The sequence below is a fragment of the Amphibalanus amphitrite genome, unplaced genomic scaffold, assembly GCF_019059575.1.
Source record: "Amphibalanus amphitrite isolate SeventyFive unplaced genomic scaffold, NRLGWU_Aamphi_draft 000771F_arrow, whole genome shotgun sequence".
Classification (NCBI taxonomy): Eukaryota; Metazoa; Arthropoda; class Thecostraca; order Balanomorpha; family Balanidae; genus Amphibalanus; species Amphibalanus amphitrite.
The window spans coordinates 84,316-112,050 of NW_024882265.1; the positions used below are offsets into that span (position 1 = coordinate 84,316).

Genomic DNA, 27,735 nt, shown 5'->3' on the forward strand with positions numbered 1-27,735 from the left:
AGTTCACAATAATCACGCAAATTTTATTATGAAATTGCAGCGCATCAGCCTAAAAGAGACGCTGCATAAAAAGGTCTGACAGTACACTCGCAATTACAAAATAAATAGCAATAAATAAACAAAAACAACACGCTACCACACGCACACATACAACAGACAACTTTGCGGCCTTAGAGGCCAAAATCGAGCCAGCGCTATGAAGTTCCTGGCGACTCTTGCATTATTTCGCAAATCTCTTTCCTCGACGCAGAGTGTGCGATATCACAACACGTTTATCGCACATGCAAATTGCAAACTACGCAGCTATTTACAAAAAGGCACGCGCGTTTACGGAAAATCTATCCATTATTTTCCATAACCACGTGGCGTCCATAGGGGATGATCCGTAGCAGGAGAAAACCTCAGCTAGATTTTATAGTCGCACTGAACTACGTAAGCTCATTCGTACGTGGCAATCGCAACACTTGGCCACGAACAATTCGCAATATAACCGGTACGAATGTTACTTAAATATTATTCCAAATTCGTTCCGTAAGGCATGATTTGCAAACCCACATAGTAGCTTAGCTCGCATGATTGTCGCCTGAGCCGTACGAGAGCAAAAGAAGCCACAAACGACATACATGCTTCAGAAGCATTGTGCCCTGTGCTTACCAATAAGCCCACTGCATGATTCCCTCGCTGATCAGCGTGCCTGGCATTCACCGTATACGACAAAATGCGAGCTACATCACGCATTACAAGAACTGTAAATCCTGCAAAGCCTGGCAAAGTTCCAATAAAAGCAGGAAGTCCAGTGATTTGCCGCACACCGGACCTCAGTAACCTGACTCCACCACACGGAACCAGATAAACTACTGCTTCTCAAAGTCACCACAGATGGCAGCACGTGCCACTATCACAGCTTGCACCTCGATCGCGATTTCTACGCACGATTTCCCTCTGTAGCTCAAAGCTTCTTGGCTTCTATGAGTTAACCCTTGGCTAAATCACTTTTATTACACTCGATATCACCCTCGTTCGCCGACTTTCTTCTCATTCTTCTTTCCCTTCCAAGTTCCAGTTCCGCGAAGATCAGTAGCCGAATCCAAACTTGGTGGTGTTGACGCAGTGGGGGAACAGTTTTCGGCAGAGCTGCACGGTCGGTTTGCGCGCCATCTGTTGGCAGAGACTGGCGAAACTTCCCTCGTACAGGTAGGTGGTAAAGAACCAGCGCGGGGGCTTCCTGTCGGCAAAACAAAGAGAGGACACGGTAAGAGAGATTATGAGACGTTCTCATTCGCTTCAGCGGTAAAAGCACGACACCTATCTGTGCTTCTATCCTCAGGATACTGAAATCCTTCTCCTCCAAGCCGCAACCCCCCTCCGGGCTGGACAGGCAACTTTATCTCATGCGGGCTGCTCCCTTGGAGCGGCACCGCTGCTCCCGAGGGAGCGCACCCCGTAGCCGGGTGCAGTGAGTGCCTTGGGGCTGGGTGGCCTGTCCTCTGGACGGGCTTAGCCCCGGCGACTCACTAGGGTGCCTGCCCAGACTAATGTCTCCCCCTAATTCCTATCATCCTTCCGGCTCTGCAATGGTCTTGTCGACCGAAAGGGCCTAACCCAACAAAAAAAAGCACGAGAAACAACTTTCAGCAAACGCAGATTGGGATGGACACACGACAAACACACGCCATGCTGGATGTACCGCTGACTCGTGCGCCTCAGCGGATGAGCCCACCTAATTGAGATAGGTTTATAGCATTTAGGCCACTAGCCGCCCAGCCAGCCATCTCGGGGGTATGCTCTATTCGGGGCAGTCCTCTACTGGTTGTCTGGTGAGGTGTCCATCAGTCCGGGCAAGGTACTACATCAATTTTTTTTCGAGGACAGAAAGGATAGAGAGTGAAGTTATATCTGGCACAAGTGTCATTTCAAAATAAATGCCGCTGCTGTCTCCCAGCATATGCCTCTATTCGCAAGTCCAAGCAGTCAGCCTTTTCCAAACATGTAGCAATATCTCCAACTCAACCCTTTTTCAATCCCACCCCTCCACTCCCCATCCCATCTCCACCTCCACCCCCTTCTTATCCCGCCTCTCCGCTGTGCCAGCGCGGCTCGGCAGCCGTCCCGTTTATTTGTTTTGTTGGGTTAGGCTCTTTCGGTCCAATGAGACCATTTCAGGGCCGGGAGGATGATAGGATATAGGGGGAGACATGACTGGGCAGGCACCCTAGTGAGTCGCCAGGGCTGAGCCCGTCCAGAGGACAGGCCACCCAGCCCCAAGGCACTCACTGCACCCGGCTACGGGGTGCGCTCCCTCGGGAGCAGCGGTGCCGCTCCAAGGGAGCAGCCCGCAAGAGATAAAATTGCCTGTCCAGCCCGGAGAGGGGTTGCGGTGCGGAGGAGTAGGATTTCAGTATCCTGAGGATAGAAGCACGGAACGGTGAGCCGTCCCTTTTGATGATTTGTTGGGTTAGGCCCTTTCGGTCGACAAGACCATTGCAGAGCCGGAAGGATGATAGGAATTAGGGGGAGACATTGGTCTGGGCAGGCACCCTAGTGAGTCGCCGGGGCTGAGCCCGTCCAGAGGACAGGCCACCCAGCCCCAAGGCACTCACTGCACCCGGCTACGGGGTGCGCTCCCTCAGGAGCAGCGGTGCCGCTCCAAGGGAGCAGCCCGCATGAGATAAAGTTGCCTGTCCAGCCCGGAGGGGGGTTGCGGCGTTGAGGAAAAGGATTTCAGTATCCTGAGGATAGAAACACGGAACGGTGAGCCGTCCCGTTTGTTTGTTTGTTTTTGTTTTGTTGGGTTAGGCCCTTTCGGTCGACAAGACCATTGCAGAGCCGGAAGGATAATAGGAATTAGGGGGAGACATTGGTCTGGGCAGGCACCCTAGTGAGTCGCCGGGGCTGAGCCCGTCCAGAGGACAGGCCACCCAGCCCCAAGGCACTCACTGCACCCGGCTACGGGGTGCGCTCCCTCAGGAGCAGCGGTGCCGCTCCAAGGGAGCAGCCCGCATGAGATAAAGTTGCCTGTCCAGCCCGGAGGGCGGTTGCGGCTTGGAGGAGAAGGATTTCAGTATCCTGAGGATAGAAGCACGGATAGGTGAGCCGTCCCGTTTTCCGTCCCAAATGGGTTACACGGCTGGGCGGAGCTCAATGTCAGGAGAGCGACCGCAGCGCTACGCGTGAGTAAAGACACTAACTAGCGGTACCGACTTCTGCCGCCAGTGGCGCTGCCGGGGGCGACAGATGGTTTTCAATACGGGCACAGACCAAAAACCGCCGAGAGTCAACTACATACTGGTAGGTAGCTGTCGGTAGTGAAGTGGGGTATAATCATCAGGGGTGGAGACACCCGAAAGGTAATAAGGATGAAGCAAGCGTCGGATGTAAACTGTCTGTGGAGTTTCTCTAATGGCATCAAATGTCAAGAAAATACGAGAACTTATGTTGATAATTGGTGGATTTGTTTACAATTAATCACCTGTAATTCTTATCCATCCAAGAACTGTGTGCAATCATCATCATGCCATCCATCTCAAACAATCAAAACTCAAACTTCAGCAAGGAAGCAAATGAGAACCCAAAATAAGCAAGATGCCGTGTTCGAGAACACGGTGACCTCGGTTGACCCGACCTGACCTGACCCGCCCTATCAGCGCCGCTGGTGTACTGGTAACATCTCAGATTCCCATTCTGAGGCGCCGGGTTTGATTTCCGGGTGGCGCAGCATTGTGCTCAGCACGCCTCGTTGGTGCAGCTCAGGTGCATATTACCCATCACAAATTTTCCCGAAAATCTCAAGCTAATTCGTGGTCAATCAATGTACAGTTTTCCAGCGTCTACAGCTACATTTATCACAGGTTAGTTACAAACATCCAGCGATGGGTTCACTAATGGATTCATTGAATCACCATACAATGGCTCCAAAATTACAAGCGCTCGCGTCTTTAATTGAACATGATGCTGTCTCATTCGAGTGTTTTGCGTGCCACCTGTGTGATACGTTATCACCCGTTAATGGGCATAGTTAGAGCTTCTAACTAGTAGCGATAATGGTCAGCGTGAGAAGACAAAGACCCATTACCTATCAAAAGATGACTGACTAAATACCGTGTGAGAAACGTGCACAAGCTGTTAAAGGAAATGATATCAAAGGAGTGTTTGATCGCAATTTGTCGAGGGAATAAACGAGATGTAAATAAAAAACAAAGAAATGACAAAAATATTCATACACATGAAATTCTGTAAAGTATTTGGTTAAATGTGCATGGTAAAAGGTATTTAGTTTATCAGTAGGTATCTGTATGATATTTATAGACGATCCCGTAAAATTAATATAACGCTGAAAAAGGCGTTTGTAAATATTGTAAAAATGTGTCACTTTTGCTGATCCATGATATTTACATCAACCCTGCAATAAAAGCAGCCAAACAGTGGTAAATATCACAAAGCCCGTCGGAACAAAAATACCACACACACAGTGGTCTATCATTCAGAGCCAGCTCCTGAACCCCTAACCACACCCGACTTGAAACGACCTCCCAAACCACCAGCGTACCGGTAAGTAAACCATTATAACCACAATGCGTTCACAAACGACACAAATTACCTCCTGAAGACCCGAGCACAAAAAAAAACTGGGCCTGTTCAGCCGCCCCACAGCGCTCCTCGGACAATAAACAACTGCTTCTGAGCCGGATACTCGTTGTAGGGAAGTCAGACACGTGGCAAAGACCGCCCAGCACGAGTCATCATCATAAAAAGGACCCACAAATGACGACTGTTTGACCCGGGCCGCCTGCAGTCGGCGCTGACAACAGGGTACATTAGGTGTCGTTTTATGGAATGCGGTCGGCCCGCTTTGGGAGTTCATGGCAGTGACAAAACGAAGGATAAAGCATACGGTGTCTTTTTCCAGTAACAAAGTCAACCGTTATTCCTTTGCTATCAAATTACAAAGGCGGACAAGTAACTGTTCATTGAAACAATGCTTTAACCAAAAACATTAAGCGAAACATTTCGTTTAAAAGCTGGTAATATGAAGGGACGCACTTAGGCTTCTTTCTGAAAGCCTGAAGCTTATTGGGTGTCAGCTCAGTAACGCCGTGAGGTTACCAAAGGTATTTGCTACCAAACGTTTTTGATCAAACAGCATGAATCAAATCGTGAATTTTTATTGATCATTGTGCTGTGCAGTGTGTCACTGCGAAGCGTACTGCATAACTGAGTTATGCACTTCTATCTGCTGATCGTTACAGTCCGAGTTTCTTAACAGCATGATAAATGAACACGGAAGTGTTGATGATGTCAAACGATGAAGTACCTGTGCAGGAGGCGTACATAAGGACATGAGCTTGTGGAATGCACCATAATAAGAAGCACAATTATTAAAGTTGGCAGAAAAAAATCGGTAATCAAAATACGTAGATCACATACAGAATCTGAACTTGAAACTTTTAAGCCCAGAAAACAAGTCATGATTTGCAAGCAGCATTACGATTCTTTTGCGTAGCCTCAAGAACAAAGTAATTATTTAAAGCGTTTTATGTAGCAAGACCCCCGCTCGCCACACCTTATAAGTCCAATTCTGAGTTGTTTCCATTAAACTATCCCAAATCTGCGAATTCAAAAGCCGCATCGCAAACAGTGCGGTGCGTCCTAAGGTTCATCCACGCATATCCCACATCTCTTCCGTCATCCACCGTAATTAAGACAACCATCCCAGTGAAACAGTCTGACTCGAGATAGCGTTACGCAGCGTTACGTGACGTTACGCAGCATCACGTGTCGTTACGCAGCATCACGTGACGTGAATGGACTTCTCGTGACGTGACTTCGTTCACGGAATAGACTCCACGCAGACAGCGCGGTAAGAGTAGATTGTGCGTCTTCACGCACCGTGAATGACCCATCGTGCGTGCGTCTAGTGCGAGCGAGCTTACGGTTAGTGACGTCACAGCGGGCCGCGGGCAGTGACGGCACGCATGAGTGACGTCAACGCCGCAACTACCGAGCCGGGAATGAGTCGCACATGCAGATGAAGAAAAAGTCAGAAGAAGAAACAAGGATGAAAAGATGGCATTTTGAGTTGTCTTCATGGACGTTTTTTTATTTCAATTGGACTGCTGATATCCTTCAGCATATTTCTATAATAAGAAAATGGTCACCGTTCGCTACCGCGCGCAAATTAAATGGGGGGTTGTCATTCGGCCCAGCGACTTTGACTGAGCGTGAGAATAAAACGGAACGTAAACTGAACCGGAAATTGAACTCAGTGGGGGAAATTTGATGGAGGATGGTATTTTCGCGTGAGATCCGATTAATATCCTGGTTGACGTGAAGAGCGATTGATAAAGAATAATGTGGTTAATGATTAGAGGTTTGTGTTTAAATGACTGATTGATATTTGGAATGCGACTGATGTGACTGTGAGGCATTTGGTTAGTAGTCGTGCGAAAATTTACATGGGCGTGTGACTTGGCCTTATTTTAGTTGACTGGGAGCGTTGAAGTGGAAATAAATGGAGATACACTCTCAATGGCTGTCGCGGGAAAGGGCTTAAAACGTCGGATGAAAGAAAGGCAAAGCTTCTGTTCTAGACGAGTCCAGCTAACACAATTGAATCACAATGCTCGTAAACTATTAGCGAGACTTTGCAATTAAAATAATGTAACATGAAATCACCATACCATCGGGAGTACCTACCTAAACCAGAGCTGTCACCATGCGTGACTCAGAATTCCCACGTTAAGCCTACAGCCGCAAAACAAAAACACTGGTCCTCACACAATTAGGTACTCTACGCATCAGAAACGCAATGTGTGTGAAGGTTTCAACACAACCCTGTCTGTTCTAACCAAGTCAACCGGGCATAGAGTGGAATGAATCACATAGAAAAGCTCACTTGACTCATTGAAAGGGAGACTAGGACAAAATGTCATCCGGTGATTGGGTAATCACCCCCACTTTCATCGCCGCCTCTTCAGCGAAATAGAGAGCGGTAGGGTAATTCCCTTCATAAGTGACGGTTTTCTTCCTAACATGTCAATCATCACATGTCGAACCCCGCTGGGTCAAGGCGCCAACATAAAAACCTTCTCTTATAGGTTCTAAAATATCCCATACCTACCATTTCTCAAACAAAATTGAAAATGGAATGACAAATTACAATATTTTACAACGTAAAGCTTTTTGGGAGGAATTTAAAGAGCAGTGTCGCACAAAACACCCATTAGCTCTAATTACAAAACTGGATGCTGGACATACGCGAACAAAGGCTGGAGGTGACACGGAGCCAGTGACCCGACCTGACCCGACCTGACCCGCCCAATCAGCGCCGCTGGTGTACTGGTAACATCTCAGATTCCCATTCTGAGGCTCCGGGTTCGATTCCCGGGTGGCGCAGTTTTTCACATCGCATCCCTACTATATTTGATAGCCATTAGCGCGAATGAATCGAGTTGGAGCTTCGCTCTCCCTGACGATGGTGACAAGAGCATATTGCCGCTGCGATAGACTGACAAAACAACTTGAGTTTTGCCTCAAATCGAAACATCATTATCATAAATAAGTATTATTATTTATCACATATAACGAATCACACATTAACCCTCGCCGGACCTATTGGTTTTCTACATACGCGCCGGCCGAGGGGGGGGGGGCGGGTACGACCCCCCCTCGCCGTTTCGCCCCTGGTGGAGCTAGCGCGTCGCGGAAAAAACGAGCGTGTGCGCCGTTACGAGACGCAGAGATTGGTACCCGATTTTAAGGTCCTAGGTCAACCGGTGACCTTTGAGGTCAGGTCAAGTGCCCCAAGGTACGGTTCAGTTTTTGGTGAATAACTTCGCAAAAAACGGCCGCAGAGCGCCGATTTTGGCAGCATCGTGTTTGTCTCGCTCAGGCGCGTCGAATGATATACTTTTTGTCCGGGTCAGGTCAACTTGGGGTGTTGACCTCAGGTCAAGGTCAGGTCAGCACCCCCAGGTCACGAAGTTGGTCGAAAGAGGTCATGTCGCATATCATTCGATTCGGCAGGTCTTCCTGAGTCCATTGGTGGCTTTCCCGACTCGCTAGCTCAATTTGATCAAGAGTTATTGACGAAAAACTAATATGACCTTGATGACGTCATAAATGACGTCACGCAAGGTCAACATTGCAAAAGTGACGCATCTAACCTTGCAAGGAGTGCATCAAATCACGATTCTGTGTGCTTGAGATAGTTGGAGATCGTTGCCGGCGCCAGAATAGCAGTTTTCATTTTTCCCCATTGACTTATAATGGTGAGGTCACGAAAATGACCTGACCTCATATGACCTTTAAGAAAAATCCGAGATATACAAGTTGTGGGACTCATAATGGATACTAGATCCTGCAAGTTTCATTTCCCTGTGACATCTCCTCTGGCAGTGAGGGCGTTGCGAAGTTGCGACATCTGAAGACCGTGCAGAGGTTCACTTATGACGTCATAGGTCAGTGACCTGACCTGACCCAAAAATGCGGTTGGTGTCAAAAGATGCGGCTTGGATCAAAGGTCAGGTATGCCAAGTTTCAGCTCTCTATCGCCAGCGTGTTCGGAGCTATCGCGAAAAAACCCTATGGGGGGGCGGCACCCGCCCCCCCCCCCCTCGGCCGGCGAGGGTTAACCCTATTAGTGGCAGGGGGGTTGTTTTTATCCACCCCTCAGGTTTTTCGGGAATATCTCCGAAACTGCTGAAGCTACGATGCTGAAATTTTCTGACTTTTGCTAAAACTAAATTGGGCACATTCCCTGAAACTTTCAAGTTCATAACTTTACCAGGGGCGGCTCCAGAGCACTGGGAATTGGGGGGTCCTATTCGTGAAGCGAGTCATTTGGGCGAAGATCACGATGCTGCACCAGTTTTACGAACAGTGAATGAAAGGTATCATGTGATAACATATACAAAGTTATTGTGCATCCTCTTTTGACACGTTTTTGCTATAATAGGCGGATCCAGGCGTCCAAAAAGGGGGGTTATTTTTTACCTCCCAACATAGGTGCCCTGACACCGCCTATGCATGACCAATACAATTTTAGTCGTTCTCTCATAAGAAAATTGTAACATAACAAGACCATTGCCACCCTTTTTAGAAACAGTACCAACTAAAACCTTATTTACTATACTTTTTGTGTACCCCCAATCTCAATGATCTGTATCCGCCTATGATTTTTGAAAATGCATATTTTTAGGATCCATGTGAATTCCTGGTTCATTCTCTATCGATCGGCAAAAGTTGCGTTAAGATTGGTTCAGAAACCTGGCCGTGATAAACAGTCTAAAATGTATCTGCAATTTGCCCGTTTTTACCCCCCCCCCTCTACCCCCCCCCCTATCGACATTTTTTAATTTTATTTTTTTAGAAATGTAGATCTCGTTGAGCAAAATCGAATGCCGTTTGAATTTTGAAAATCGGCCCGTTAGATCTCGAGATATCAAGGGGGGGGGTCGAAAACAGCCCCCCCCCCTGCCACTAATAGGGTTAAACGGCGGGCATCACCGGTGCATGAAAAATTGACAAAAACTGCACATAACTTTATGCAATACTATCGTACAGCCGTTCAAAATTGGGTCAACTCTATCAAGAGTAGTATCAAACCGTAGCTTTCACATCCAGCGGGGTGCCAAGCCGACAAACGTTGCCATTTTCCACAGAGTCGCGTACCACGACGAGCAAAGAGGTCACGGTGCGCCCTACTACGTCATTTGTAACAGTCTGTCGTGTCGCGTAGTTTTGATGTCTACGAGCTACAAGTCGTTTGGTCTGTCCCGGTGGCCGAAGTAGCGAGACAGGACACTGAACATTATGGTGATGTCTTTGGTGTTAACGTGACGTCATAGGTGGAAGCCCTACAGCCGTTTGTAATTTGCAAACGGAACACATTTCAGTCCAGACGTTCTTTGCATCCTATGAAAAGGGAGAAAAAAGAAAAGGACACGATAAAGGCTAAAAAGTTAACCGTAGTGAATAACTACCCTAAAGCTGATCATAATCCACGAAGGTCTTCTAATTTTGTAGCATAATTTAATAAATCTAAGCCGCAATCGTAACCGTGTACCGTGAACCTGATAACTATTCACATTTCATTTCTATCACATTTACACATATCCGCAGTGACACCCAGTGATGTCTTGCCATATAGGTACCGTTTTTAGCCCTGCGCTGCGTGCCGATTTGGTGCACTCGCTCCAGAGCCCTTACACCGAGCGCTCAAGAATTAGGCTCATTATGAATACGTTTCACCCACTCTGTCATCAGCGAGGTGTGTCAAAACTGCCCCGACTCCGTACACCCTCCGCAGCCTATAGGTTAAAGCGACACCGACCCAGCGCTGCCTGGACACATTACAACTCTTCACACCCGTACCGACCCTTCCCCTGTCACTATCGCTGTCAACATTAACCACGCAAATAGAGCATCAAATGGGCCCCCGCTAACACAGGCGTCCACTTCCAGTTAACTACCGTCCAAATAATCACATTCACCGGCACCCGAAACCCCACTCTGTCCATCGTGACAGCGACTAATTAAAACGCCTCATTATGTCGCCTGCCCAAGCCGGTTTGGCCATGATTTTGGACGGGTCTGTCCCGTCGTCGATCCGGTCTATTTGTTACTAATTATCTGAGGAGCGCTCACGGGACGATTACAGTACGCTGCTGGGGGAAAGTGAACTCGGAGAGAGGGAAGGGGAGGTTCAGCGGGTCATATAAAAAGGCACAGCAGATCCAGAAAGGTGGTTTGGGACGTTGCGATGGATATGCAACATGAAAAGGCGGAACTGTTAACTCAGCATCACATCATTAGAGCTTCAATTTCGGCTTGCGCTATATTCATTGCACCTACGCATGCATTCGACTTGAAATACGAATTAATTCGACTTGACACCTGACAATGACATACAATATGCATATCGCATATTGCACATCGCATATCGCAAACCCGGGACAGCATCATCACCGCTAGCGTCACTGCCCCACACCGAATTCCGCCGCCCGAAACCACCACCGCTGCCGCCCAGCCCGCCCCCGCCCCGCCACCGCCCGCACATCCTCCGCCACGGCCCGGGCCACCGCCAAAGCCACTGACTGCCACTGCTATACCGCCGCCGCCGTCGCCCGAGCCGTGGGAACTCTGCTCAGAAGCCGTGACACACGACCGAGTTTAGCCTCGCCCCATCACGTGACTGCGTACGGGGTGTACCGGCCGTGTCACGTGACTATGAACGGCGTTAACAGGCGCGGCGGAGTCGTGTGGCTTGTCCGGAGCGTACGGACCATGTCACGTGACTTGTGGGTCATGGTACCGTGATCGGTTCGTGGAAGAGGAAGGAACGGCATAGAGACAGTTAAAGGTGTAAATGGGTGAAGGGTGGAAAATGTCAATTGACGAGACTTGCTTGTGGAATATGAGGGCGTGTATGGGTCATGCTAATGTGGCATGGAAACGGGCGATGCCCTTAGAGAGCTTTGGTGACCCGACCTGACCTGACCCGTCCCGGCAGCGCCGCTGGTGTACTGGTAACATCTCAGATTCCCATTCTGAGGCTCCGGGTTCGATTCCCGGGCGGCGCAATTTCTTATGCTAGAAGCGGTGTGAAAATTGGAAGAAGAGTGGTGTCATACTTGCTATGCCTATCACGTAAACATTGTTGTGTGAAAAGGTCCTGAGGAGTAAATGACGAAAGACCTGATGATCTAATGACGAGGCTGTCAACGTTGCGCGGTTAATTCGGACGATTTCAACAAACAAGTTTGGTACCTAAGCGTCTTATTACGATGAACATTGAGAGTTTGCACATCACCGCCATGAAAGCGGTCCTCGCTGGACGAAAGGTATCTTAGGTACCCAACTTGTTAACTTGCAGTTCTTACGGGATCAGCCAGCATTCAACAGGCTAGACAAACTTCGCCAAACTACAATAATCTATCACTCGCTCCCTAACCCGTTCACTGCCTCCGTTCACTGCCTAACAAGCATCCCTCAGTGCTACTTTTGTCTCCCGTCACAGCGCCAGTTTTGTCCCCCGTCACGGACCAGTAATCTCCCAATGTCTCTGTGTGTGCGTCCGTCGGCCGTTATTGCCGAGATGGCTGACACATGGTTATTCCACAGGTGATTGACGGCTGCCGTGGTTAGAAGGGCGGTTAGAAGGATGGTTAGAAGCGCCACAGACTGAGCCGCGGTATGCTGCGGAAAGACTGGACAGCAGAGCAAGCGGCAGACCGAGCTAGAATTCCGAGAAACAGGCTGAGGAATAGAGCAAACCAAAGACTGGACATCCGGCTGTAAAGCAGACCAAGTGGAATAGAACAGACAGGCCAGTGAACAGAGTCAGCGGAAGACCAAATCATATTGCGAACACACCCTGAGTTTCGGGACCCAGCAAAGGAGTCAAGCAACAAGGTAAAGCAGAAAGAAGCAAAGATGTAGTCATAGGCGGCGGAACGAGGGGAGGCACCGGGGCACCGTGCCCCTCTTTGGTTTTGGCTTTTTAACATTAGCCCTATGGGCGTTGCATGGAAAGAATGAGACCAAATGTCGGGAGTGCCTCCTTAATTGAAGGTGTTCCGCCGCCACTGGATGCAGTCAAACATCCATCAGGCATCAACAGACTGAGTGGGTGAGATAAACTGCAGGCGAATTCCTAGCTGCGTGTTTTTAAACACCTGTTTTGCTGTTATCATATCTATCGACAAAAGAGCTTCAACCTCGTTGCCCGTACGAGGACACAACAATAAATCCCTACAAATGTCAAACAACCAAAGACAAACAGAACGAGTGAAGCGTCCCATCTACAATCATTTATCCACTCCACGGCGCTGGGAACACACATCCCGCCCGAGAGAATCCCGTGCCCAGTTCTCTACGCCACTCTCCGCATAAAAACCCAACCACTCCCATCCATTCCCGCACCGGTATGGCTACCTAGAACCGCCACAGCGCAGCGGGCACATCTCTTCAGCCCGAATCCGTGCCACGGCCGCTGAGAGCACATCTCGAGAAGCTGGATAGTCACTCGTGCCGAACTGTGTAACCGACTCTCGGTTGCAGGATCGGGTTTCGATTGCAGGCCTGTGGTCGTCCGGTGGCCGCGTGGCGGTCGGTGTTATGGGAGGGGTGAGAACTGGGTCCGATATTGGCAGGGTGAGCCTCTTGTGCAGCCAGACGGAGAATACAGTGGGAGACGGTGTCCGGTGCAGGCCGCAAAACGGCGGCGGTGGTGTGCACGTGCGAGAAGTGGTGAGGAGGATGCCAAATATATCGGCCTCCGGCTCACGGTTTGAATTTCATCTTCCGTTATCCTATTCCAGTTTGCGTTGATCAGAAACAAATAAAAGACTTTTTCTAGAAGAGGATCAGATCATAGCAACTGTCAATTGGATCACGAGTCCATGAAAATCATGATATTTGTCATAATATCCTCGTCTACCCCATAATTTACCCAATTGTATCCCGTATTTACCCCACCATAGCACCTAGTACGATGTCCTAACTTCCTTACACCGAGCTTCAAACACCTATCCCCTCCTTACACCAGCCCGATAATTTTAATGTACCTAAGTTTCTGCTCTTTCAGTTACACTTCCTCCCACCGACCGACCAGCCGCGCCCAGTATACGGCACCACTGCCGCCGTCACGAGTCCCGTCACGACGGCCCGTCACGGTGCAGCGTCACCGTCACGGGTGTGACGCCGGTCGTCACGGATGCACTAGCGCCGCGTTCAGTGGGACGGTTTCCACGCGGAGCGGGCCGGGCGGGGCAGTGGAGACCGCCGCGGCGCCTGAGACAGAGTGGGAAGACGGCGGGGGAGGGGGAGGGGAAAGGAGGAAGGGTGTAACCGTAAGAGGCTGGGTGTATACTGGAAAGGCATGGCGTATCGGTGGTAGGTGTTATGATTGGGAGGGATAGGTGAGGAACGGACGGTCCAGACTAAGGAAGCTCTGTGTACCAAGACAGCGATGGGCTCATCTGAAGATAAGGGTGGGTGTATCTGAGGAAAGAATGTGTTCTCTAAAGAAATCTATGGACATATTTTAGCGCCTAGCAATATATTGAATAATTGAACTATCATGAGTCCAATAACGAGGAGAAGGTACCCGCACACAAAAGATAGCAAATCCCTTACATCTCTAACCATGCACTCCCGTGGCACAAGATAAAATGGTCACCTATTTTCAAACACATACCACCACTTTTTAGCCACGATCCAGACTCCAGCTCAGAATCCGTCCGCTATTATGGAATCTTACGCATTCAAACAACGGTCGGCTTAAGAAAATGATGGGAACACTGCGGTTTGGCTGTCTCGTGTCGCCATTTGGATGCCGGGAAGCGCGTTATGTCATAAAACGACAGGAACGAGCGGAGACGTGCGGACGTTTTATGAGCAGATGTGGAGCTAACTGAGTGTGGTCTAGGGTTATACGACCCCGGTTATCCAAATCAATTTACGGTTGAAGATGACGTTCCACACACAATTAGGTCTTTTGTTTTGCGGCAACGAAGAGAGGACGGTGAATGAGGAAGGATAGTGTTATGCTTCTGTTCAGAAATGATCTCACCAAGATAGTAAATGCTGTCTTACTATGCCGAAATGCAGTCTCGATTTGAATAAATATCAGGGTGGAGTCCCATATCGTGTTTCTTTACCAATAAGCAGATTTGTATCTGAAATGAGATCAGAGTAGGTTAGCGTCATGGCCTCACCTTTTGGTGGTGTCCTGAGTCTTGGCGTGCAGTATGCAGAGTTTGTAGTTTTTACACTCAGCCGTCTCCGGGCCAAAGTTCTGACCGAGCACAGCACTGATCCGGTCCGGCTCGGTCGGCACGCCAATCACTCCCACCGGCGCTGTGGAAGAAGGAAATGAGCTATAACAATGCACTGGGCCTGTGAGCATAGACAGGTTCTTTAGCGAGGGTTCCGGACAAAATATCGAAAAGCAAAATATCGAACAGCAAAATATCGAAGACAAATTATCGAAGTGGCAGAATATCGAAAGCAAAATATCGAATGCGCAAAATATCGAAATCGCAAAATATCGAACCGCAAAATATCGACATCGCAAAATATCGACATCGCAAAATATCGAATGGCATAATATCGAATTGCAAAATATCGAACTCGCAAAATATCGAATAGCATAATATCGAAAGCAAAATATCGAAACGTGAAATATCGAAAGACAAAATATTGAAAGACAAAATATCGAAAGACAAAACATCGAAAGACAAAATATCGAAAGACAAAATATCGAAAAGGCAAAATATCGAACGCAGAATATCGAAAAGACAAAATATCGAACGCAAAATATCGAACAGACAAAATATCGAAAGACAAAATATTGAGAAGGCAAAATATGGAACGCAGAATATCGAAAAGACAAAATATCGAACGCAGAATATCGAAAAGACAAAATATCGAACGCAAAATATCGAACAGACAAAATATCGAACGCAAAATATCGAAAAGGCAGAATATCGAACGAAGAAAATCGAAAAGGCAAAATATCGAACGCAAAATATCGAAATGACAAAATAACGAACGCAAAGCGTCGAAAAGGTAAAATATCGACTTGAAATGGCCCTCTGCGGACTCCTTAGAGCTCTATCGAACTCTGTCAAAATTAACGGTTTCGCTCGACAGATCTTCCGGGGCTATCAATTATCAAACACCGTTTGGGTTTTGAAAATCGGTCCAGTACCTTCGGAGGTAGGAGGGGGGCTCCAAATAGCCCCCCCCCCAGTCAATTGTGTTATGGAATATACGCTCCAGGGGCCTACCTGCCTCTAAGTCCCCACACATACTTTTGGGGCCCAAACGCTTGCTCCTGAAGGCCCCACTGAGACTCCTTTCCTCTATTCAGTCCTCCATACTGGCTCTTTAGGCTAAACATCGGCTCCTGGTGACCATCCCGGCTTTGGAGGGTCTCCATACAGGCTCTTTTGGGTCCGATGCCAGTCTCTGAGAGCCATCAAAAGCCTTTCGAGCCTACGAGTATACTGCTTTCTGAAACCCTTCAGCAACTTCTGAGGGACCGACCCTGGTCGGAGGGCTCATTCGGTCTGGGGAGTCATGTAGGTCTCTGGAGGAGCCTCTAAGGCAGTGGTCGGCAGGTCCTCCGGGGTCGTGCCCCCTTTTTTGGCGCCAGGCAGGCCATTACCCCCACCTACCAGACCCCATTGGTGATACAACCAAGATTACTGAAATTCCATACTTTTCCGTGACTCTTTGCCCTTAGTATCATATCTGCGAGAAACCGCAGGCCTCTCCCCTGCAGTTTCTCGCAAATATCTCAAAAACGTTGGCACGGAGCGCCACCATTTTGGAACATTTTATCATGCATCGTTTCTGCACATGTTGTGAATATTTCAGACCAGAGTCACTCAAGGTCAGGTCACCAGATCACGTCAAGTGACCTCACCTCAGTAAAGACTGCAACGCCTGCTTTAGCTGCATTGAGTGACAGATCTCTTTCAAACTTTCAGGAATTGATAAAGGTAACAACATGTACAAAATTTGTATCTCGGAGATTTGATGTCGGTGACCAAAGTTCGTCAATTTCACGCCCTCTCCCATAATCAATGGGAGAGGGCGCAAAGTCAATGGTAGAAAATTGAAAGGCGCCTGTTTTGGACCAGTGTCATTCCTAACACTGTGACACTCTTATTATTTACAAGTAAACATGACCGCTGAACCGGAAAATTGCACCCGTAACCCCACTGTATGTCCCTGAGGTCATTTCAGGTCATGAATGGTATCTAACAGCTATTCGCTAATAACTTTTGATAAAGGCATCCCAGAGCGATGAAAATGCCTTAGATGTTGTCAGCTCGACGATACGGATCGACTGATATGCAACAAAACCTTCGATGCTTCTCGACGGGAGGATCACGATGCCGATAAAAGTGAGCCCCTGCAAGTTTTGAGTGAAAAGTTATTTAAGAAAAACTATCAGCAAGCATCGTACATTTTGGCAGTTTTTGTCTCCTGCAGGTTAAACCCAGGGTATATTGAGTGAAAGTTAAACCATCTTCGGTTGAATCTGAGGGCAGGCATAAGAAAAAAACGTTAAGAGAGCTATCGAATGCGTTTTTCCGCAGCGCTGTAGCTCTATCCTTTCCTGAGCTATAGGCCAGTTTGTCGAAAATTGTCAAAGGTTGACCTGGAAATTGGTGAAATTTTACGTTCGATGACTTCTGGTGACCTGACCTTTGATTTGACCTAAAAGGTGACCATAGTTTTGTCTTCACCATTTCTTACGCTCTTTCGATCGCCGACTACGGCGTTTCGCTAGTGACCCAGGAGCCAAGTTAATAGGGGGTGTTCAACCTCCATCTCCAGCAGGGCTCGGAAATCCAGGAGCCCCAGCGGGGCGCGGGTTAACCCCCATACGTATAGGGGTAGCGGGTATTTTTCGAGAATAGATCACGTTAAAATCATCACGAAAAAAAAACTGTACCATCGAGCCGATCATTTTTATCTGTCCTGAAAATGGCATGACCTTAACCCGAATAACCGTTGATTTGTGAGATCTTTCTTGAGGCCACGGCAGGCCACAAAATCTCACTTCAAGAAGTTACAGCAGGACCCGATTAACTCGGCAGTTGTTATTGACCTATGGAAGGTCACCCAATGACCAACGACCTTTAAATTGGGTAGCAGCGGCTGCTTATCTTCACGGGCAACACGCTCAATTTTTCTGCAAAACTCCAGCTCAGAGACCGAGACGCTCAGGTCAGGGTGCAATGGACGACTCCTCTCCCTTGCGTTAGTGACTGTGAAAACGCCAATAGACGAGCGCCGGCTAGTATACAGGACAGTTACTTTCCACGACTGTACGGAATGGTGAGCAGATACATGAAAATTGGCATGCGCCAGCTAATCAGTTCATGCCTTGTGCGTTTGACCTCGACTAATCTTTAAATCCTGGGGCACAACAGTTGCGATGCTTGTCCCATCAAGGGAGCCATTAATTCTAAAAAAAAGATGAGGCTTTCTCAGAGGCCCTCATTACCCCCTGCCGAAGGGCGCCATTACCCCCAAAGGGGGCATGCCCCACCATTTGCCGACCCCTGCTCTAAGGGGTCGGTTTCCAAGGGTTTTTTAAACACGGTCTTCTAAGAACGGTCTCGTAGGGCCCTTAATGGTCCACTGCGGATCCAGAAAAGTGGGTTGAGATGCTGAGGGTGGTGGCTAGACTAAAACAAGATAAGATGATAAAAACTAGCTGCATTTGCTTCGTTATGCTTTATTTGAGATAGGTACACTGTAATTTCAAATATTTTGCAGAACTTGTGTGTTTGGGGATAGTTTTCCAAAATCTTCGTTTTTCATAAAGCAATGATAATCACTCTAAAAAATATCGGGGGGGGGGGGGCGAAACTTCCAGATAAATGGAAGAGAATACTTGAGAAAACTTTGCACCCCATCCGAAATTACCTTCCGCCGCCACTGCTGAGATCTACAAAAAAATATCAGAGTTTTCCAAGTCTGTCATGGACCCGCTGATTGCTCTTTGAGGCCTACAGATAACAGAGGGCCCGATGAGTTCGACAGAGCTCTAAGGAGTCCGCAGAGGGCCATTTCAAGTCGATATTTTACCTTTTCGACACTTTGCGTTCGTTATTTTGTCTTTCCGATATTTTGCGTTCGATATTTTGCCTTTTCGATATTTTGCGTTCGATATTCTGCCTTTTCGATATTTTGCGTTCGATATTTTGTCTGTTCGATATTTTGCGTTCGATATTTTGCCTTTTCGATATTCTGCGTTCGATATTCTGCCTTTTCGATATTTTGCGTTCGATATTTTGTCTTTTCGATATTCTGCGTTCGATATTTTGCCTTTTCGATATTTTGTCTTTCGATATTTTGTCTTTCAATATTTTGTCTTTCGATATTTTGTCTTTCGATATTTTGTCTTTCAATATTTTGTCTTTCGATATTTTGTCTTTCGATATTTTGTCTTTCGATATGTTGCGTTTCGATATTTTGCGTTTCGATAGTTTGCGTTTCGATATTTTGCTCTCGATATTATGCTATTCGATATTTTGCGATTTCGATATTTTGCAATTCGATATTTTGCGATTCGATATTTTGCGATTTCGATATTTTGCGATTTCGATATTTTGCAATTCGATATTTTGCGATTTCGATATTTTGCAATTTCGATAATTTGCGACTTCGATATTTTGCTTTCGATAATTTGCGTTCGATATTTTGCGCTTCGATATTTTGCGTTTCGATATTTTGTCATGGAAGCCTTTAGCGATGCGGTTGTGGGGACCATAGACTCGGAGTAATACGAATCGCAAGGCTATGACTTTTATCCTTTCAGAAAGGGAGATGATTTACAAATGTCAAAGCTATAATCCAATGAATTAAAATCAGAGTCATGTATAGTCTTTGTAACAAAAAAAAATGCGTAAAGTAATGGAAATATTGTGTATGATGACAACAAATGCTAATCATACGACCATTTCATTCTGCCCAACAAATAACTTGCATTCTATCATTAACCTCTTATCCAGTCCCCCACTCACATTCTTGGCCTCAGGGCTGCGGAGTCGGAGTCGGAGTCGGAGTCGGATTCGGTCGGAGTCGACAGTTGTGACCGGAGTCGGAGTCGGAGTCGGAGTCGATTTTAGAAACCCGAGCCGGAGTCGGAGTCGGAGTCACCGAAAATCTGTCGACTCCGCAGCCCTGCTAGGTCTGCGGAGTCGGAGTCGGGAGTTGGAGTCGGTCGGAGTCGACAATTCTGCCCGGAGTCGGAGTCGGAGTCGGAGCTGGTTTTTGAAAGCCGGAGTCGGAGTCGGAGTCGGAGTCGCCGAAAATCCATCGACTCCGCAGCCCTGCTTGGCCTCTCCATTTCTCCCTCCCGTCCACCCTGTCAAACTCCTCTTCTCTCTTCTTCCCTCTCTCTCTCTCTCTCTCTCTCTCTCTCTCTCTCTCTCTCTCTCTCTATCTCTCTCTCCCTTCCTCCCTCTCTCTCTCTCTCTCTCTCTCTCTCTCTCTCTCTCTCTCTCTCTCTCTCTCTCTCTCTCTCTCTCTCTCCCTCTCTCTCCCTTCCTCCCTCTCTCGCGCTCTCTCTCTCTATCTATCTATCTATCTATCTCTCTCTCTCCCTCCCTCCTATCCTCTCCCTATCCCTCCCTCCCTCCTGCCCCCTCCCTCTCCCTTCCCTCCCTCCCTCTCACCTGGTCTTCTGTTGGGTCTGGTAATCTGCTCCCCAAACACAGTGGTCTCCGGCGGCACATACTGGCCGTCGTTGGGAGTGCCGTCTAGATTCTGGCCGTCCGCGGGATTCACATTCACAAACGTGGTGGCGATCGTGTCAGGACCTGGTGAGGGTGAAAACATGGAGCGTTACAGAAAGAAATGAGGCAACACGACGGCATTTGGGCAGCAAATACGTCCGGAATTCGTCTAAGAAGAGCATTTACCGGCCAAATAAACAAAAAGTTGATTGGCAAGAAAAGAATGTTCAAGCAATTTTAGTATTTCAATATTTTTAATGGCACTTTTGCTCGGCACACCCCCTCAACCCACCCCACCCCCACCCCATCGTGGATATATAGTGTTTAGCATTTCAATAATGTCGAAGAAGCAATGAGGAGCACGACCAAAAGGGAGTCTGTTGAGAAGGAAACGCAATGTGAAGCCAGATTTACACATTTTGAACTCATCAAAAATGGTCGTTCAGCTATCGGTAGACTTTTGCAACATCAAAGGCCATTTTAATGGCCTCGTCAGTGCTTTCGAGGAGCATAGCTCCTTAGACTAAAAAGCGGCAACGGATGCTTACGCAGGAAGCGAGCCGACAAGAGCCGCGTGCTGTAAAAAGCAGGTGAGTCTCCGCCCAGACGCTACAAAACACCAAATGCCATTGTTCCGGCTCGAGCCCAAGACGTAAGGGGACAAGACTTAATTGTGACGCTGCGTTCGCATAATGCGCCATTGTTGGTACGCAGAGCAGCATCGGACGATTTGCTGACGCCACGGGCTCGCGTCTTTTGTTTTACTGCACGTGCTGTCATCGTGAAATTATGCTGATTCACGCAAGGATTCCAGTCTGGACGATAAGAGCATTTTGATAGGATTGATGAATGAAAATTACAGCTCTGTCTTATCTATACATTTATAAGATGGCATAGGTGGAATTTTGAATGGCAATTAAGCTAAGACTGAAAGTTTTTTTATAGATGCGATAAAACTTTAATTATGCAAGCATCTTTAAAAATCGTTTCGTACAGAACCCAGCAAATGCTTACGGAAAGTATATTCGCCATAAAGGTATGATTCCGGCACAGACGCCAACTGACGGGATGATTTACAGCAATCTTTCAAGATCGGATACGACACAAAATATTGTACTGGCCACCAACGCAAAAAAAAAACTTAATCGTCCAAAAAAAGGCTAGTCACTCACGGGAAAGATGACAAGCCCACTACAAGGAAGCCCTCCCACATCCCTCTTCTTCCCTACACTGTAAAAAATGCTAGCAAATTAGGTAGTTTATAGACTCTCCCAAGCGCATCCCGTGTCCTCACCTTCAATGAATGGTCCTGGTCCTCCTGTATCGGTGGTCGGCGGGGCCGGCGGCTTCACCGATTCCTCCTCTGGAGGTCCGGGCGGCTGTCCAGTTCCGGAGTCCGGAGGGGCAGGAGGTTTCGGGTCTCCGGGCTCACCCGGAGGCTTCGGGTCAGGCACATCCGGCGGCATGGGATCCGGAATCGGTAGAGGAATCGGATCCGGAACCGGTAGTGGGATTGGTATAGGACCCGTACCCGTACCCGGACCAGTAACCGGGTCCGGTATCGGTTCGTTGAATACGACTCCCCCGACGGCAGCTCCACCAGCAGCGGCTCCAGCGGCAGCGCCAGCTGCGCCTGAAACTCCCCCTGCGGCGCCACTTCCGCCTAACGAGCCGACGAGCAGGAGGTAAACGGGAACGGAGAGAGCCGCTAGGCCACCGACTCCACCCAGGATCCCCACTGTCCCCAACCAGCAGCGAGTGATGCAGCGTCCGGAAAACCGGCGACGGTACCTGCCGGCCGGCCGGAACTGGTTCCGGAACATGCGGGCTTCCGGTGATGCCTGAACGCCAGCTGCCGGCGCTGCGCCAAAGCTGCGGCCTACGCTGTCCAAGAGGAGGTCGATTGATGTTGTTGCTGGGTCCGGAAGAGCTGATGTATGTTCTGGTTCCGATGCTGATGAAGGTGTTGGTTGAGGCGGCGGACTGGGGGCATCCCGCCTACCACGCCATCCCTCATATCGCTTCTGGTAGGCTCTGAAGTTGCCGTTGACGTAGGAGCGCCGAGGCGGTAATATTGGAGGGCCAACGGGTGGAGGTGCAGGAGCCTTTGTCGTCGACGGCATCCTGGTGCGATCTTTCATTCGTTGCCTCAGCCGTCGCATCAGAATGTTGTACGGACGTTTAGTTGGCTTCCAGAATCCGTATTTGTTGAATTTGGGTGTGGGTGTGGGTCGTGAGGTTGTAGTAGGCAAAGTGGGAGAGGTAACCGTTGGTTTCCTGGTGCTGGGAGTCGAAGGAAGGGTCGACGGCCTAGTTGCAGGCTGGTAAGGCTTGAAGATTCCATTCGGGTCAGGGCCATTGAAATACGGTCTTTTGGTAGTACCGAACAGCGACATAATCAGGTTTGGCAGTGTCCCGTCAGCAGCAGCGCTGGTGATATCCTGCGTCGTTATCCTCGGTGGGTACGTTGAGGTGCTTGGTTTTCGAGTCGGTAGTGGTGTGGCTGGCTGCTTAGTCGTGGCTGAGGTGACTTCTCCCTTTGTTCTGTGTCTATTGAGGAGGTACCCGGGTTTCGCAGAACCCCCTTTGCGGTTCTGCTTGTGCTTCACCCTGTTGAACACCATGGGTCGCCGTGTGGGCTTCCAAAAGCCATATTTGTTGAACTTGGGCTTGATCGTTGAAGTGGTTGTCGGCTTTGTGAACAGATTCAGCCATCCGCCAGATTGCAAGACATGCGGGGCTTCAGTGGTCGAAGTACGCTTGTTATCAGTCCATGAGCTATCAGGTTTCTTGCTCACTGGAAGGACGTCCGAGATAGATTGAAACGGAACACTGCCGCTAGAGTGAATATCAAAGCCTCCAGTTGTAATGTGATTGGGAGATCCACCATTTTCTTCATGAAGTGGAATGAAGAGTTCTTGTTGCGAGTTGGCTTCTGTTGGTGAGCCTTCAACAAGGTTTCCACGATTTGGAAACGCTGAGCTTTCCGAACCAGAGCCTGGCGGAATGTATTCTGAAGATCCAGATCCCACAGATTCAGATCCTATGTCAGACGTCGACGTTCTACCGATTGTTGTTATGACTGTTTTTGTTGCTGTTACCCTTTGCGGTGCTAGGAACGGCGGTTTAGGCAATACTGAGATGATTGGTGAATCAGAGTAGTTCAGCCTCGCGGACATCATCATCATCATAGGCATGCTTGGATCAATCTGCTGGATGTTGATGACGTTTACTGGGCTGTCGTCGACGGGCGCACTCGGCTCCAGCTGACTGAAGATGTCGGCGAGCTCTGTTGGCTCTGGCTCACCAGCGAACGGATTGCTATTCGGCACGCTTGGTCGGCTCGCTTCCACACTACCTTCTGGTTTGAGGCTGTAGAGGATGCTAGGCTGAGGCGTGCTTGGCTTGCCTTCACTTGGTTGTGAGTTGCTCTGATAGACGTTGCTGCTCGGCCGCCGTGTCGGCCTTTTGACCGTCAATAAACTGGATGGCCGTTTGGCTGGCGGTTTCCAGAAGCCAAGCTCATTGAAAACAATCAAATCTCCCCAAGAAGTTGTTGGCCCGATGGGACTTGGCGTAGGTTTCGAAGAGTACGTCGGTATCGTTGTGGTCGTTGTGAATCTGGTCGCGACTGGCGTTAGCTGCAGGGTTGTCACTGGCGCTGGCAACGCGGCACGCACGGACGACACTGTCGCCAAAGAAGGGTACGTCGTTGTGACTATGGTGAACGGCGGAACTCGGAACTCCAGCTCACTGGCCGTTGGTGAAGGCACTGGCTGCGTGGGATAAATGTGCAGTTCAAAGTAACCGTCCTTCAATGGAATTTCTTCAATGTCTTCTACGGTTCCGAGGGTCGATAAGATCTCAATCGTGGAGCTGATGTTAACGCTATCAGGTGTGATGTTTGCACCAATCACCCCGTCATTCTCATTAGCTCCATCCTCTCCTCCCAGAGTCTCAAAGACAAAATTTGGAGGAAAGTCTGGCAACTCGGCGTTCTCGGGAACATCTGTGATGCCTCCAGTGATGTCATCGATGAGAATGTCACCATCTCCGGGAACTCCACCGCCTCCCTCCGACGTCTGATCTCCGTTACCTGTCGGCAGTGCACCTGCCGTGAGATCAGAAGCTTCCGTTGGCTCGAACCACGTCCCTTCTCCAACGTGAGTGGTCGTCATCACACCATCACTGTTGATAGTAATGATACCATCGGTGATAACGTGTGATAGCGGAGGGCCATCGGGAACAGGAACAAGAGGTGGAGGAGTAGCGGCTTCTGGGCTTGCAGCTCCGGAGGAGGGTGGCGCTGGCGGACTGGGTACTACGCATGGGCGCTCCACGACTCCCAGTCCGCCTCCTTCAGCCATCTCGGAGACCAGGCAGTTGATGTTGCTGATGATATTGTCTGTTACGTCAGGCGACTGGTTCGACGGACTTCCAGGTGGCAGTTGTGGAGGAACCTGAGGAAGAGATGGCAGAGGTGGTGATGGAGCGAGGGATGGAGCCGGAGGAGACGGTAATGGAGTAGAAACCCGATTGGGTGGCGGTGGAGAGGTTCCGATTACACCAGGTTGCGTCACTTGGTTGATACTATTTGTTATGCCCGTGGCAGACAGAAGATTCTGCAGCAAATCCTCGACCAAGGATGGTGACTCGCCAGGACCTTGACTCGGCCTCGCTGTCGGCACTGTAGATGGAGAAACGACCGATTCGCCAGAGGCACCGTCTGTAGGTCCGCCTGCAAGCACAACATTAGCCATCCCTTGCAACACTGGCAAGCCGGCAATGCCTGGAGGCTGAGGTTGCGGCGCTACGGGCAAAGTCGCTATGCCTGCTAGGACCTCACCTGGGGGCACCGTTGGCCTTTGGGCTCCACCACTTGAGACAGTCTGCTCATCGGGCACGTTGGGTTGGAAGCTTGTCATGGTCACAAGACCCGAGTGAGTGGGAACGGTCTGGGAAGAGCCCGAGGAAGAACCTGGACCCGTCTCCACTGGGATTACACCGCCGGCCGTTTCTATACAGAGGCCATTGCAGTTTATGTTTGTGTTTGTCGTTCCTCCACCTAACACTTGAACCGAGACGTCTGGCTCTGGACGAGTATCGCTGCCGGAAGGAGTTTGGACATTAACTCCAGATGTAGGAGATTGTATATTGACACTGCTTCCTGCGGTGATCACATGTACTCCTCCAGGCTTCTCTTGAATGACCAGGTTCTCTTCTGGCACACCCTGTATCACGTGAACACCTCCAGAAGTACCATAACCTGAACCAACCGTTTGTGGGTGAGTTCCGTATAAGCCATCCCCTAGAGCAGCATTTGTGATGTTATGCAACGCAGCGTTTAGATCGGTCGGCCTGGACAAAACAAAATTTTCGTGGCCACCGTAATCGGGCTGCGTGAAGCCCATCAGATCGCACGCAAACCTCAGTGCCTGGTGTGAAATCTCGGGACTTAGTGGTGGCAGAGCGGCCATCACGCCCTGTGCCGCAGCTTCACCCAAATGTGCCTCGTACTTGCTCTTGTCTCTCCCGGACACCTGACTCCTCCCGACTCCCGCGTTGGCGATGGCTAGCAGAATGAAGAGCACCGCGTTCAGGATGATCGCGGTCGAGCTGGCCGCCGCGCCGAGAGTGTTATACGTGGCGCAGTTGCATCTGTCAATGATGACGGGACGCGGCCGAAAATGCAGCCGCGGAGGGTGAATGGCGAAAGGGAGAGGCGTGACAGGCTGCACCCAAGGGTGCTCCTCCCACAAGGGCTCCTCGTCCTCGTACGGAGCACCGTAGTGTGAGCCAGGCACTGCAGCGGGGTACTTCCCCTCGGTTTTCTCCTTGCTCGGTTTTGCGGTGGTTGCTTTCCCGACATCCTTAGACGGGGCACCGTATTTGGATCCCGGTTGTGCTGCTGGGTATTTTCCTTTACTGGAACCACTCGGGGCGTCTTCATAGCTCGCGTAAGAGCTGTCGGCGGCGACGGCAGAGTCCTGCGCCCCAGCCACGTCTTTCCTTGTCTGGAAGGCGTCCATTTCATAGACTCGTGGCGGTTGCGCAGCGCTGTACCCGTGTGTCGCAGCGTTAGCGTTTACACTCAGGTCATCACTGCCTGTCACTCGGCTCTCCTGTTGAATCTCCTGCACGCTGTCATACACCTCCTCCTGCTGCTCGCTGTCCATGGGGATCGGCGCACCGGCGGACTCGGCTCCCAGCGATACCCTTCGCAGGTCGGGGCGCCAGGCGGACGGAGAGTCCCACGGCGGGGGCTGTCTGAGAGGCTGAGGCTGCGGGCCGCGCAACCGGGGCCGGAGTCGGATCCGCAGACGGGTGCGGGGATCCCTCAGGACACCTTTCCAGCCGTCGGTCGAGGCAGCACCTCGCCGCCGACCCGCGGGTCGTCGCTCGTCCTTGTCCAGCGGCGAAGGCGGCCGGTCGTCGTCTTGGCTGTAGTGAGGCCGCATGATGTCGGCACTAGCAGGATAATAGGCAGACGCATATGACCCAGAAGGGTCAGAAAGGAGCTTAGGTTCCCTCATGGTGGGCGAACTGGATCACCGGCTCATATGCTCCATTGCCTACTATTTTCAGTTTTCAGAAAGCTGTTCAGGATAGGCACACGTCACTATCTAGCTGTTTGTGTTTTAACACTGACTGTTTTTCCCAGAACCACTTTAAAACACGACAGATTGCCCCTTTTTAGGGCATCGTAAAAGCGTACGAACGCGACTCCTCACACCGTTCACTTTACGTTCTCAGTAGAGCGCGCACTTTCTCTCTACACCGTTCGATCGTTTCGCTTTACTTCTCACCACACCACTCTGTGTATCGTTCTGATGAACCTCTCCACCCCAGCGCGTCTCTCGCTATCTCCTCACCACTGTTTGCCACCAACAAACCCTCACCAGTCACCACTGTTCACCAGTCGAGCACCCGTCGCGGCGCGGCGCTGTCGACTCACTGGTGCCCGTCGCGGGACGCTCTCCGTCGTCACGCGCACCGAGTCCTGACCCAGACTGGCACGCTCCGCCGGCGCCGACGCTGCCTTCCCGGTCTGATTCGGTGGTCGCCCGCTCGATGACGCCGGCGTTTGATGACGCCCCGATGACGATGGGCGGGCGCACCGCGGGCGGCCTCTGGTGACAAAACTGCTTCGATGACGTTCCGGTTATTTTGCGAGGGTCGGACGGTGTCCCAGTTGAGTTGTTTTGTCACGGGTTACGCTATCGTTTTTAGGTCAGTCGGATCAGTAGGGGATTGGTACAAATATTGTGTGACTGCGTACGAGTGAGTTTAGAAAACTTCCTAGCAGTATATGGATATACTGTAACGGAATATGAGATGAATCTGAGGAGGTTGATGGTTAGCAATGCTTCGATGACAGTTTGGGGAGCATGCAGGAAGTTTTTGCGTAGACTGGTCGTTAGTTACCAATACAAGTGTCGTCTCCTCTCCTCTCCTCTACACAAAGTCCATG

General features: G+C 49.7%; 1 protein-coding gene and 2 non-coding genes across 3 annotated transcripts; 2 read left to right on the top strand and 1 right to left on the bottom strand.

Annotated features, from left to right (window-relative positions):
* Positions 1-26,722, bottom strand: LOC122365897 (mucin-2-like). Its single transcript, XM_043337513.1, has 4 exons — positions 21,559-26,722; positions 20,205-20,348; positions 14,718-14,859; positions 1-1,225 (listed from the first exon to the last, which is right to left on the bottom strand). The coding sequence occupies exons 1-4, from the start codon at positions 26,720-26,722 to the stop codon at positions 1,075-1,077; spliced, it is 5,601 nt and encodes a 1,866-aa protein (XP_043193448.1). The 3' UTR covers positions 1-1,074.
* Positions 7,322-7,392, top strand: Trnag-ccc. Its single transcript has one exon. It is a non-coding gene; the product is annotated as a tRNA-Gly (tRNA).
* On the top strand, positions 11,509-11,579 carry Trnag-ccc. Its single transcript has one exon. It is a non-coding gene; the product is annotated as a tRNA-Gly (tRNA).
* Positions 26,723-27,735: the final 1,013 nt, after the last annotated feature.